Source organism: Thamnophis sirtalis, unplaced genomic scaffold (genome assembly GCF_051295495.1).
Source record: "Thamnophis sirtalis isolate CommonGarterSnake01/CBP01778 unplaced genomic scaffold, rThaSir2_p1.2 scaffold_6, whole genome shotgun sequence".
Classification (NCBI taxonomy): Eukaryota; Metazoa; Chordata; class Lepidosauria; order Squamata; family Natricidae; genus Thamnophis; species Thamnophis sirtalis.
Genome location: NW_028261386.1, coordinates 17,099,846 through 17,112,525, shown reverse-complemented (window position 1 = coordinate 17,112,525; position 12,680 = coordinate 17,099,846). Strand labels below are relative to the sequence as shown.

The following is a 12,680-nucleotide window of genomic DNA, read 5'->3' as shown; positions in this document are numbered from 1 at the left end:
CACAATGGTTGAAAAACACTGGTCTAGATGACTGTCTTTGGGGAAGGGAAGAAAAATTTGGCTTGAAACAAAACGCCCGTGAGACACAAAGGGGAAGTTAAGCAAAAAACAAGTTTTAGCTGAGGGGATCTGAAAGGCTCGGTGCTGGAGACAAATCCACATTCAGAGAGCTTTTATGAATAGGTTATCTGATGGGCTTACTACAAAATCAACTATGGAGGATGGATTAAAGTGACCTATCTACCGGTATAGTCTGCCAATTGTATTTCAGTGCTGCTTGTGGAAAAATAGTTGTTCCTCCTCAAAGGAGAGGGAGACAGTTTAGGTTGATGAAAGACAGATGGAATGGATTCACACAAGTTGATCTATTCTGAGCAATCTTAATTTGTAAGCAGTGTTTTATGCACTGGATGTATCTCTAGCAGATTTTGATATAGCCTATTTTGTAAACACAACCACTGAGTGATCTGCGACACTCATGTTAAGCTCACTCATGCTAAAACCACTATGGAACCACCACCACCCCAAAACAAAACCCCACAAAAAATCCAGAATCAATCCCCTGCATTTTATTTAGAAGCTTTGAGTAACATGGGAGAGAAAATACCAGTTTTCTATCTCCTCAAGACTCCTTGTTATGTAACACGTTAAAAGGACCCCGAATTTAACATTTCAAACATCTTGCTGAGTCCCCAAAATGGATGTTGGATTTTCTATTTATAACCTTGTTTACAAACCAAAGCCAACTTTCATTTTATAAAATAGAATATCATCTTGCACTTGTCCCAGAAGAGTTAGAACTCAAATCCCAGGGTGATCTAGGCTTGTTCTTCCCATAGCGTCTCTTAAAGTAAAAAACTGATTGAAGCAGCATAAAAGCATTTGCAATAACACATTAATATTTATCGTGATGTCCAAATGCCATCTCTCTCAAGCAGTTTCTTGTGCGTCTATTTGAGGAATGTATCGTTTGTTTGACTTACATGGCTTGCAGCTGTGACTTTGGATGGCTAACATAAAAACAAGGCAAAAACAACGATCAAGAAAATATGAAGAACCCATAGCTAAAAAACCCAATAAAAATTGAAGAATACAATGTCATTTCATTTCATAGGCTATCGTTTCCAATCCCAATATTCTGGAGAACATCCAGTGCTTTGCAAAAGACCAGTAGCATCAAGGGCCAATATAACCTTGGGGATATGGTGTTCCAGTGGCCAAGTGCTATGTCAAAACAGGCCTGCTTCTTTTGTTTCACTGTGGACTTAGGGCCCACTTCTTCAATTGAGAAGGCCCAGAGTGTGCCCCTCCAGTTAGACCTGATGGGATGGACAGAAATGAGGAAAAGGAGGTTTTGTAAATAAGCCAGCCCTTTGCTGTGAATGTTTTATAGCTGACTTTGCTGCTGCTAGAAAATGTTTGAACGTTAACTCTCAGCAGCTTTTCTGCCTTTTCATGGTCATTTATAGCAGTGTAGAACTGAAAGTTATCAACATATAATTTATGATGAAATTAGAACAACAGAGTTGGAAGGGACCTTGAAGGTCTTCTAATCCAACCCCTGCCTAGGCAGGAAACCCTGTAACATTTCAGACAAATGGCTATCCAACATCTTCTTAAAAATTTCCAGTGCTGGAGCATCCATAACTTCTGGAGGCAAGTCATTCCAGCAATTAATTGTTCTATCAGGAAATGTATTCTTAGTTCTAGGCTGCTTCTATTAAAGCTGTTTTTTTCTAAAATTGTTAACAAAATTGGTCTGAAACCTTGAACTGGCCAGTTAATGACCAATTGTTTTAGGAAAAATAGAAATGTGCCTCAAGTCATACTGATGAGGAGCAGATTGGGCCTTTTTTCTATCTAATAGTCTTTCTCAGCTAACCTGTTTTCACTTAATAGATATTAGGAGAAAATCAGTTAGGTGAGGCGGACCAAAGATAATAACTGTTTTCTATTGATTTTACAAACAGCAAGTATAGCTACACTCCTAAAAGCCACCTCCTCTGTCAGTAAAACCCTTGCTTAAAATAATCAGAAAAAAGCACCCAATTCTGCAATGTAGCGTTCCAGTTTTTATATAAAGATTGGAGAATGGACCTGTTAGTGTTCAGGTGTGTATAATTTGACAAGGTGCTGAAGTTCAGTGGCATAGCCAGTGATGGGACACCGCTGGTGATGCTTCACATAAGGGTAGACACAGCGATAGCAGAAAACAAAGCCAGAGGTGGAGAGGACTGTATCATTGACACGTATTTTACGACACAGTGGACATATTGTCTTGAGCTTTGGCAAGACAGGCGAATCAGTCTCATAGTCCAGGTGCACAGGTGGTGGTGGGACTGGCATAGCAGTCAGCGATTTGATGGTCTCCTGATTCTCAGCTGAATACCACCAATCCAAGAACTGGAGGAAGAAGATGCCCACAGAGAGGCCAGTGGACAGAGAGAAAGCCAGGCCCCCCAAGATTTTTTTCCCAGCTGACTGCATTTGCTCTTTCATGCTGCAGAAAGGGGCAAGATATAAAAAAAGAAATTAACAATTCACACTAATGTTAAGAAACATGGAAAGCATTAAAATGCAAATCCAGAGATACAGTAAAGTGCAATCACCTGAATTCTCCTCTAAGAAAGAAAAGCCAAAAATCACCGAGATACGACTATGATTAGCTATTCATCCAAATACCTGGTTTCCATCATTTAACAACTGGAGGTATAACACCCCAAAATTTTTGTTAACTGTATTACTGTATTTTTCAGAGTACAAGATGCACCAAGTTTTTGAAGAGGCAAATTTAAAAAAAAGTTTTTGCACTCTGCAGACCTCCCCAAAATGGCCCGTTTTTTGTGAAAACAGCCCGTTTCTTGTCAAAAAAGGGCATGCATAGCCTTTAGGTGGCTTATAGAGTGCTCCTGGGGATGGGAGGGGGGCAAAAATGAGCAAAAAATGGGCCATTTTCCCCTCATTTTTTCCTTCCCCAGCCCCCAGGAGCTCTCTGGAAGCCTCCTAAAAGCGACGCACGGCCATTTTGGTGAAGGGGGCGGGGTTTCAGGAGGCCAAAAATGATGTATTCAGTGTATAAGATGCACCCAGATTTTCACCCTCTTTTTTGAGGGAAAAGGGTGCGTCTTATACTCCGAAAAATATGGTAGTTTCGGGGGGGGACAGGAGAGTATAAATAGTTATAAACAGAAAATTGACATTCTCACTCAACAGATGGCTCTGAAATGACTCTTAGAGAAACTGATCCTCAAACATAAGAAAAATATTAGCCATGACTTTACTCTCTGGGTGTACTTGCTAAATGAGCTAAAGGTAATCCTTGACTTACAGATATTCATTTAACAACTGTTCAAAGTTACAATGGCACCGATAAAAAATAATAATAAATGACCGATCCTTATACTTATGACTGATACAACATCCAGAGTCACATGATCAAAATTTGGGCACTTGGCAACCGGCAGGTATTTACAATGTCAAAGTGTCATGTGATCACAATTTGCGATATTCCCAGCTAGCTTCCAACAACAAGAGTAGAGTAGAATACAACAGAATTCTTTCAGAAGTGGGTTCCGAATCCCATTGCAACTGGTACACTGCAATGGGGCCAGGTGTCCTTGGGCACGCACACACCACTGCCCTGTAACTCCCCAGCTGCTCGGCGGAGGTCGCACAGAGACCGTACGCTGTGAGCACGTGTGCAATTGGCCCGTTTCCTTCAAAAAGCGGTAAGGAACACGGGCGGGTAGGCCCAACGAACTACCGTTTCGGTACGGTGGCCGCTGCTCCCAGCTACCACCGGTACACCCGTACCGGGGTGGTTCACCCAGAACCCACCACTGAATTCTTTATTGGCCAAGTGTGATTAGACTCACAAGGAATTTATCTCCTGTGCATAAGCTCTCAGTGTACATACAACAATAGTGATAGATCAGTTAATGGGTGAAACTAGATTTGCTTAACCACCACACGATTCACTGAAGAACTGCAATGATTTGCTTAACAACCATGACAAAAAAGACCATAAAATCAGGTGTGACTCTCTTAAAATGCCTTGCTTAGCAATGGAAATTTTGGTCCCAATCATGGTTGTAAGTTAAGGATGCCTGCATAAAATTATTTTAGAGAGTCTTGACCTATTTTAATCTCTCAGTTGCTTGCTGAAGATGCTTTTCTTCTTTCATAAATTTTCCCAGGTGTAGTAATCATAAGATATTTTTCTTAAATTTTCATCTTTATGGCCTACATTTTTTATGATTAACTGCCTGGCGAGTATTACTTTTTAGATGATATACAAACGTTGTGCCTATATAAATATACCCAACCATTGAAAGAAGGAAGCAAAAACAGCAAGGGAGGGTGGGTGGTTTTTAGGGTTTTCATTTCTATTCACCTGTTCGAAGACTGCAGGACGTCACCAGCAGCTACATGTATGTTTTCCAAAGCCCGCAGATCTTCTGCTGTCAGCCTAGCCAAATACACGCCAGCCAGTCTCAGCAGCGGGGAGTGGTGCCGAGCCTTCCCCAGAATGTAACACAGTTGCTGCACCAGAAACCAGCCCTCCCAAGCCATGTTCACAAAGGGATAGGCAGCCAGGAAGGCCTTGTAAAACCGCTTCCAGCAGGATGACGGAGGGTGGATAGAATAATCGTCCTCTTCCCGGAGACGGGAGATCAACTTTTCCAGTTTAGTTCTCAGGTACGGAACCAGGACCAGCAAGCAGAGAGATTTCCAATGATGCTTTTGGGGAAGTCCAGCAGTGGCCAAGGATCCCTGCTGATTCCTTTTGCTTTTCAGTGCAACTCTCTTCAAGCCATAGAAGTTTTCAGAAAAAGAAGCACTGCACCGAAAGAGGTAGTGTTGCTGGAGTAGAAGATCCAGGAAGGTGTAGATTTCGTCAAACCAGCGCCACAGAAAACCATAATATGAAGGGTTGGATTCAGCCAATACCTAATACAAAAGACAATCAAGGGTAAGAGTAATAAACCTGGATATGTCATGACATTTTTATCAATGTTTGAAACATTTTTGTTTTGGCTACTTGTGGATTTTTTTTTTGCTTTGAGATTGTTGCAAGATTAGACATCCTTTTTCAAGATGAGGGCTATGTGGCCTTTCACATGTTAGAAGTTGTGTTCCATTATCGGATCAGAACCAGGAACTGAAAAGCAGACGTGGCTCACACACAACGACAAAAATAGATCTAAAAATAGAGTAATAATGCAGTTAATAGCATTATAATATTTCATAATTTGCTCTCTCAAATTCAAAATTTCACAATCGTTCGAAAGTTTTAAGGCCATACTCATAAATTGGAATCCACATTGATGCTTTTATTATTTTAAACTGGATTTGCTTTAATTATTTTCAGCAGAAAAATGAATAAAATTCTAAGATACAAATTATAATTTATAGATATTTAGATTTCCATTGTAGGCTGAGTGGAAAGTCACTGATTTGATTATCCTGAGCTTAACAAGATCTGAGGAAAGATTCTCTTTCTGTATCTGATTCCTGAAATAAATCTGCCAATTGTAAAAAAAAAAAAATATGGATGTCACATTTTTTCCTGTCCTTCCATATTTCTTTCATTGTTCTGATCATTGTTCAATCTTAGATAAGCACAGAAAAGTAATGGTTATCCTTCCCTCAGGATTCACTCACCAATCATTCTTCTTACCTTGATCACATGCTGAAATGCTGGTCTCACAGCAGTCATCAAACTGTCTTGGGCAACAACTTCAAATATAGAAGGCCTGTCCTCATATGTGGAGGTGGCAGTGAGATGAGCCCCATGTTCTGCCATGGTCTCTTCTGGAATAAAAAAAAAGATACTTTCCAAAATTCAAAAATGAAACAAAACAGAATTGAATTTCAGAAGACATCATTTCAAAAGCCCTCAATCTTTCTGTCTAGAATGATATATGGATATATTTAAATTATTGACCTTTTCATGTTTAATTTGATTGAAAAACAGCAAGTTCTTTCATACAGTAATTATTTCTCTCAATGAAGATGTATACAACAGCTATAAGACCCACATGGCACTCTGTAGTTGCTGGATGCATCAAGCCACATTTCATACACATTTTAGCCTAATATGTTATGTGAACTCAAAGCCCATGATTAGCACATAGTGCTAATCGAGGTTGCATTGAGTCAATCAAGTTTAACTTGAAGAACTTTGCACAAATGCACCTTATATCTATCATTTTCATCCAATTCCCCCCCCCATCTTTTTAATATATATTTTAAAGTGGCAGACATATCTAATACTTCTGCCTATTTTCCCCCACAACAGTTTTGTGAAGTGGGTTGGGCTGAGGAAGAATGAATGGCCCAAAGTTGCCCAGCCAGCTTTTATGTCTTGGGGAGGCCTGGAACTCACAGTCTCCTGGTTTCTAGCTCCTTAGAACCTTAACCATTCCACCAAACTGAATTTTACTCCAAATCTTGCCTGCTGCTTCATAACTTTTCCTCACCAACAGCCTTGCCCCATCCCCCCATCCAAGACTTTCTCTCCAGGAAAAGAGCCTGCAAGAAATCTGCGGGAATTCAAGGCTGCTTCATCTAATGTAGATCCATGTGTCGCTGGTATGGTCAGAGAGCTGGATTCAAATCCTTGCTCAAATACAGGTAGTCCTCCACTCACAACCACAACTGAGCCAAAATTTACATTGTTAAGTGAGAAATTTGTCAGGTGAGTTTTGCCTCATTTTACACCTCTTCTGCCACATTTGTAAGCGAATCACTGCAGCTGTTAAATTAGTCACATGCTTGTTAAGCGAATCTGGCTTCCTCATTGACTTTGCTTGTCAGAAGGTCGCAAAAAGGCAATCCCATGACCCCGGGACACTGCAACCGTCATAAATGCAAGTCAGTCATCAAGCATCCGAATATAAAATATGTGACCATGGGGATGCTTCCAGTCATAAAAGTGTGAAAAATGGTCAAAAGTCACTTTTTTCAGTGCCACTGTAACATCGAACAGTCACTGAATGAACTGGTGTAAATCAAGGACTACCTGTAAATTAATTAACTTGGTGAAGAAGATGCTGTTGGAAGAAATGTTCATCTGGGTTCAGCTCCAAGTGGGGAAAAAGACACTGGAAACATGGAGGCTGCTTGGAAAGATGGTTTTAATGGTGGACAGGATCACTTGCCTTGGAGCTCCTGGGTGAAAAGAGGGATCACATGCTTTAAGATGTTGGCTGAAGAAGGAAAAGGGAAGGAATGCTGAGAGAGCCTGAGTTTTATACCCTCCCTTGAGCCCCACCTTAAGAGCTTCCTGTTCCTGTCCACGAAATGTATCTCATTGGCTGTCAGACTCCCGGGGTGGGGTGGGGAAATCTTAGCTAACTTTGTAGGCTGTCCTGAGACTCAAGCTTGTTTGCCTTGCTGGCTGATGTACCGTATTTTTCGGACTATAAGACACACCGGTGTATAAGATGCACCAAGATTTCGAAGAGGTAAGTAAGAAAAAAAACGTTTTTGCCTTCCCGCAGCCCTCTGCAGGGTTCAGCAGGGCTGGGACAAGGCAAAAATGCCCCCGTTTTTGCCTTGCCCAAGTCCTGCTGAAGCCTGCAGAGTGCTGCTGGGGGCTGAGGGAAGGCAAAAAGGCCTCCATTTTTCTGCAAAAACGGGGGTATTTTTGCCTTGCCCCAGCTCTGCTGAAGCCTGCAGAGGGCTGCTAGGGGCTGAAGGAAGGCAGAAAAGCCTCAATTTTTGTGAAAAATGGGCCAACTTTCACAAAAATAAGAGGAGAGGGCGGGGCTTCGGGAGGACAAAAATGGCTTTATTCGGTGTATAAGATGCACCAACATTTCCACACCCATGGGGGGGGTGTCTTATACTCTGAAAAATACGGTAATCTTCCCAGGTGCCATGTGGTGAGATGAGCAGAGGGTTAATCCTACCTTTGGTATGTAGAATAGAGTGGTTCAGACCTTAATGGCCCATTGACAAAGGGATGGGAAGAGGGCAGGAAGCTTCAGGGAGCTGCTTTGTCTTTAAAAACATGTTTCTTCCTTTTCTCATCCAGGGAAATATAATATTCTGCCTTTTTAATATTTCCTTGAATATTTCATTTTTCTAGGAGGGGGTGGGTGGGTGCTACCTTCCTACAATGCAAAACGAGAGGACGTTGCAACTCAACAGCACCAACCAAATTGAGACCGAATGAAACCAATAGAGCAGAGGTCCCCAAACTTGGCAACTTTAAGATTTGTGGACTTCAAGTCCCAGAATTCTCCAGCCAGCAGAACTGGCTGGAGAATTCTAGGAGTTGAAGTCCACAAGTACAATACAATAATAGCAGAGTTGGAAGGGACCTTGGAGATCTTCTAGTCCAACCCTCTGCCTAGGCAGGAAACCCTATACCATTTCAGACAAATGGCTATCCAACATCTTCTTAAAGACTTCCAGTGTTGGAGCATTCACAACTTCTGGAGGCAAGTTGTTCCACTGATTGTTCTGTCAGGAAATTTCTCCTCAGTTCTAAGTTGCTTCTCTCCTTGATTAGTTTCCACCCATTGCTTCTTGTTCTACACTCAGGTGCCTTGGAGAATAGTTTGACTCCCTCTTCTTTGTGGCAACCCCTGAATTATTGGAAGACTGCTATCATGTCTCCCCTAGTCCTTCTTTTCATTAAACTAGACATACCCAGTTCCTGCAGCTGTTCTTCATATGTTTTAGTTTCCAGTCCCCTAATCATCTTTGTTGCTCTTCTCTGCACTCTTTCTAGAGTCTCCACATCTTTTCTACATCGTGGTGACCAAAACTGAATGCAGTATTCCAGGTGTGGCTTTACCAAGGCATAAAGTAGTATTAACACTTCACATGATCTTGATTTTATCCCTCTGTTTATGCAGCCTAAAACTGTGTTGGCTTTTTTGGCATTTGCTGCACACGGCTGGCTCATATTTAAATGGTTGTCCATTAAGACTCCAAGATCCCGTTCACAGTTACTACTGATGAGCAAGGTACCACCTATACTGTACCTGTGCATTTCGTCCTTGTTGCCTAAGTGTAGAACCTTACTCTTTTCACCATTGAATTTCATTTTATTAGAGCTGCCAAGTTTGAAGATCTCTGCAATAAAGGAAGCCGCCTAATAGCAAGAATGACTCTGGCCATTAAATGGCATGGTTTCATGGCAGGGGCTAGAGACCCCGCACATTCTGGGCAGGAAAAAGCGGGCGGGGAAATGACAAGGATGCTCTTACACTTCTGCGCCCCGCGTGCCGGAGAGTAACAGGTCAGGATTTCCCCCACCTCGACCGCCCTCCGTCCACGGCCGCCGCCGCCTCCTCCTCGGCGGTGCCGCTGCTGCTACCACTTTGCAGTTCGGGGCTGTCGAAATTCAGGCCGCGCTAGGATTTCCCTTCCGTTTGTTTCTATCGCACCATAGAGTTTATAGGGCAGGCAAACAGGCGTAAGTCCCGTCGGGAGGACTCTACGGTGTCGCTCTTGATATTGAAGCAAATGCCCCCATCCATTTATATGAGGGAAACCCTCTCTAAGCTTTCCTAACCTCGTTCTGGAAAACTCAAAAAACGAGAAGCTGTTTCGGAAGGACGGGCCGAGGCACGCGATCCCGGAAGTTATCATTCGACAAACCGTCACGTCTGACCTTTTACGCAGCGACGTTCCTCTGTTACAAGGGATGAGGCGTATTTTTACCGGAAGGAAGTGGCTGTGCCCATCTAGGCCGCTGAAGCTCTGGGGCTGCGGACAGTGTAGGAAGGAAGGCGTGGCGCATGTCGTTGGTTGGTCTTCCCAGACAGCCCGGTTTCCGGTCCCCTCCCAAGCGAGGCGGTTTTACGATTCCTTCTGTCCGTTACTGCTCCATCCTCTTCCTCCTCCTCCGTGGCCGTCTTTTCTTCAGTACCAAGTCTTTTCGAGGACTCCCCTCTTCGTGGTAGGTTAGTTGGGGGGCAGGCTGTGTGGTTCCGCCCATTGAGGAATTGCTGGGGGTGGGGTGGAGGATGAATGGCTCCTCCCTTGGGTAGGGCATGGGCTTCATAGAAGGGCGGGGGTCGGGTTTTTCCCCCTGGCATTCTGATGGGGGGGTACCTTATTGGGTGAGTGTTGGAAAGGTGAACACCATGATTTCTCTCCAGGTAGAATGGCTCCTTTCCCGGGTGCAGCTTGTTGGTTTATTTATTTATTTATTTTGTCACGCCTATATAAGATAACAGATAAAAATATAAATATGTTTTGAATACAGGAAATGGTTACGAATAAAAGGAAACATTAAGACAGGGACGGTAGGCACGCTTATGCACGCCCCTTACAGCCCTCTTAGGAATGGGGTGAGGTCAACAGTAGAGAGTCTAAGGTTAAAGTTTTGGGGGTTAGGGGAAGAAAAGACAGAGTCAGAGTGCATTTCAGGCATTGACCACTGTGTTGCAGAAGTCCCATTTTCTGCAGTCGACTTTGGATGTATTGTTGGGGTTGAAGCTGAAGTAGTCATTGATAGGTAGGACATTGTAGTAGATAATTTTATGTACTACGCTTAGGTCAGATCAAAGGCGGCGTAGTTCTAAATTGTGCAAGCCCAAAATTTCAAGTCTAGTGGCATAAGGTATTCTGTTGCAAGCGGAGGAATGGAGGACTTTTTTTGTGAAATATCTCTGGACTCTCTCAATTGTATTAATGTCTGATATGCAGTGCAGGTTTCAGATAGATGAACTGTATTGGAGAATTGGTCTAGCAAATGTTTTGTATGCTCTGGTTAGTGGTACAATATTATCAGAGAAGAAGCTTTTTAAGTGCTGTTCTTGGGAAGAGAAATGTGACATCGTTGCTTGGGGAGGGAAGTAGAAAGGTGATGGGCAGGGGGATAATTATCTATTTTGGGGAGATGGTCATAGCGGCCCCTCGTTGAATCTGCAGACCTTAACAGTTCCTATTTTAAAAACAAAAATCTCAAATCCCCTGCCATTGAGGAATTTACAATCTGCAATGGAAGCATTGGGGGAAATGATAAAAAAATAAGAAAGAATACTGGAGGAGAAACTTTTGGACTGGTTAGAGCAGCGATCACCAATTGGTGGTCTGTGGACCACTGGTGGTCCGCAAGAAAATTTTGGTAGTCCGCAGAAAAATTATTTGCATTTTTTATAATTTAAAATTATGAATTTAGTGGTCCCTGAGGTCTGAAAGATTGGTGACCCCTGACTTAGAGATTAATAACAAGTATTGGGGGTGTGTGCGCAGAGAGAGAAGCTGGAGTTCTTTCGGTAGATATCTTTTAAGGGAATTTGGGGTCAGATGGAGGACTAGGAAGGGATTTCAGGAACAGGGAAGGATTGTGAGGTGTGTGTGTGTGTGCAAACAAAATTACACTTGCAAGATATTTCTCTGCTTTGGTTGGGGAGGAAGGAGGACGTCTGCATGTTAGAAAACATAGAGGAGAGTAGCTGGGAAAGGAATATGCTGTCCTTGAGATGGGATCTCAAGTTCTGTGGGAAAGAAGTTAAGAGTTGTCTTCACAATGGGCCAGTGTAGTAACGGAGGGTACAGTCAGTCACCACTTACAAAGTAAATTATTTAAAGAACAAAATGAACGTTTTGTATTTATTAGATTTATAGGGCCGCTATTTATATATTACTTATAGGCAGATATATAGTGCCCCCTCCTCCTGTTTTTCTGCATAATAAGAAGCCTTTCGTGTACAGTGGGGTTGGGCTGAGAGAGAGTGACTATCCCCAAGGTGCTGAGAATGGACTAGAACCCTGCTCCTAGGCCAACACCTTCACCCCACTGCGGCTATGTAAAGTGGTGATGTTTTATTAAAGTATTTGATAGAGCTGAGCTGGCAGGCGTTGAAAAATGATACCAATGGTACCAAGCCAGGATCTCAAATAGATGTCTGGCAGAATTTCCTAGTTCATGGTTGGGAGTCAAGTAAAATGAATAAGATTTCTTGTTGTAACTATGGATCATAGCATTGTAACATGGCATGAAATACAATATAACAAAATGAAATAAAGAATGTTAGCTACAAAGAGGTCAAAGCGAGATAACCACCCCGGGCTATGATTAAGAACTTGAGCAAAAGTAGCAATCCGGCTCCTAAAGTTAGAAACATATCTGCAACCTAATGATTTAGCCATGAGTCCAAGCTCTTGAATTCACTTGCTATTTATAATGCATTCAAAATCTGATTGTAAATGGGGCCGTGGAAGACAAAGTGAAATAATGCCCTTCACTTGACTGACACCTTGGGGACAGAAACGCTGCTCAACAAAGTGTTTACAAAATCTCCCCTCAAGATATCTGACGGCATAGTCTGCAAATGGATATTAAAAACGTTCTGATTGAGATGTAGGTAATATTAACCAGGTATTAGGCCAGGGCTGTCAAACTCCTGGCCCGCTGGCTGGATGTGTCACACGTTGCCCACACCTGGTTTAACGAAAGGGGGAAAAGTCCTGATGTGTCACGTGACACCACCACGGTGACGTGAGTTTGACACACCTGTACTAGGAGAGGCTTCTATGTTTTCTATAGTGATTAAAATCTGTGCTGTAGTAGGATATTTACTTATTGGATTTTTATCCTGCTTTTATTGCTTTGTAAATAGCTAAACGTGGCATAACTAAAGGTCATTTTATAAGTAAATAAAGGTGGCATACATATATGCATAATACTCCTGCCTCCTCCTCTTTTCCCC

At 42.5% G+C, this 12,680-nt stretch overlaps 2 protein-coding genes across 6 annotated transcripts in view; one reads left to right on the top strand and one right to left on the bottom strand.

Annotated features, from left to right (window-relative positions):
• AP2B1 (adaptor related protein complex 2 subunit beta 1) overlaps positions 1-12,680 on the top strand; it is a 99,643-nt gene that overhangs the window by 3,599 nt on the left and 83,364 nt on the right. For 2 of the 4 annotated variants that reach the window (XM_087717282.1, XM_087717278.1), the window contains exon 1: positions 9,771-9,919. The exons of 1 other annotated variant lie outside the window; for it this stretch is intronic. The gene's annotated coding sequence lies outside the window, so the exon portion shown is untranslated. Of the gene's footprint in view, positions 1-9,770; positions 9,924-12,680 lie in introns of those variants that run through there. One more of the 4 variants, XM_087717280.1, reaches the window with a different exon arrangement.
• On the bottom strand, positions 548-9,616 carry PEX12 (peroxisomal biogenesis factor 12). 2 transcript variants are annotated; one of them, XM_014060294.2, is made up of 4 exons: positions 9,533-9,616; positions 5,681-5,814; positions 4,394-4,950; positions 548-2,500 (listed from the first exon to the last, which is right to left on the bottom strand). In XM_014060294.2, exons 2-4 carry the CDS (start codon positions 5,804-5,806, stop codon positions 2,101-2,103), a joined length of 1,083 nt encoding a protein of 360 aa, XP_013915769.2. In that variant the 5' UTR covers positions 5,807-5,814; positions 9,533-9,616; the 3' UTR covers positions 548-2,100. The 2 variants fall into 2 exon arrangements, with proteins under 2 accessions (XP_013915769.2, XP_013915768.2); XM_014060293.2 differs by lacking the exon at positions 9,533-9,616 and adding an exon at positions 9,225-9,408.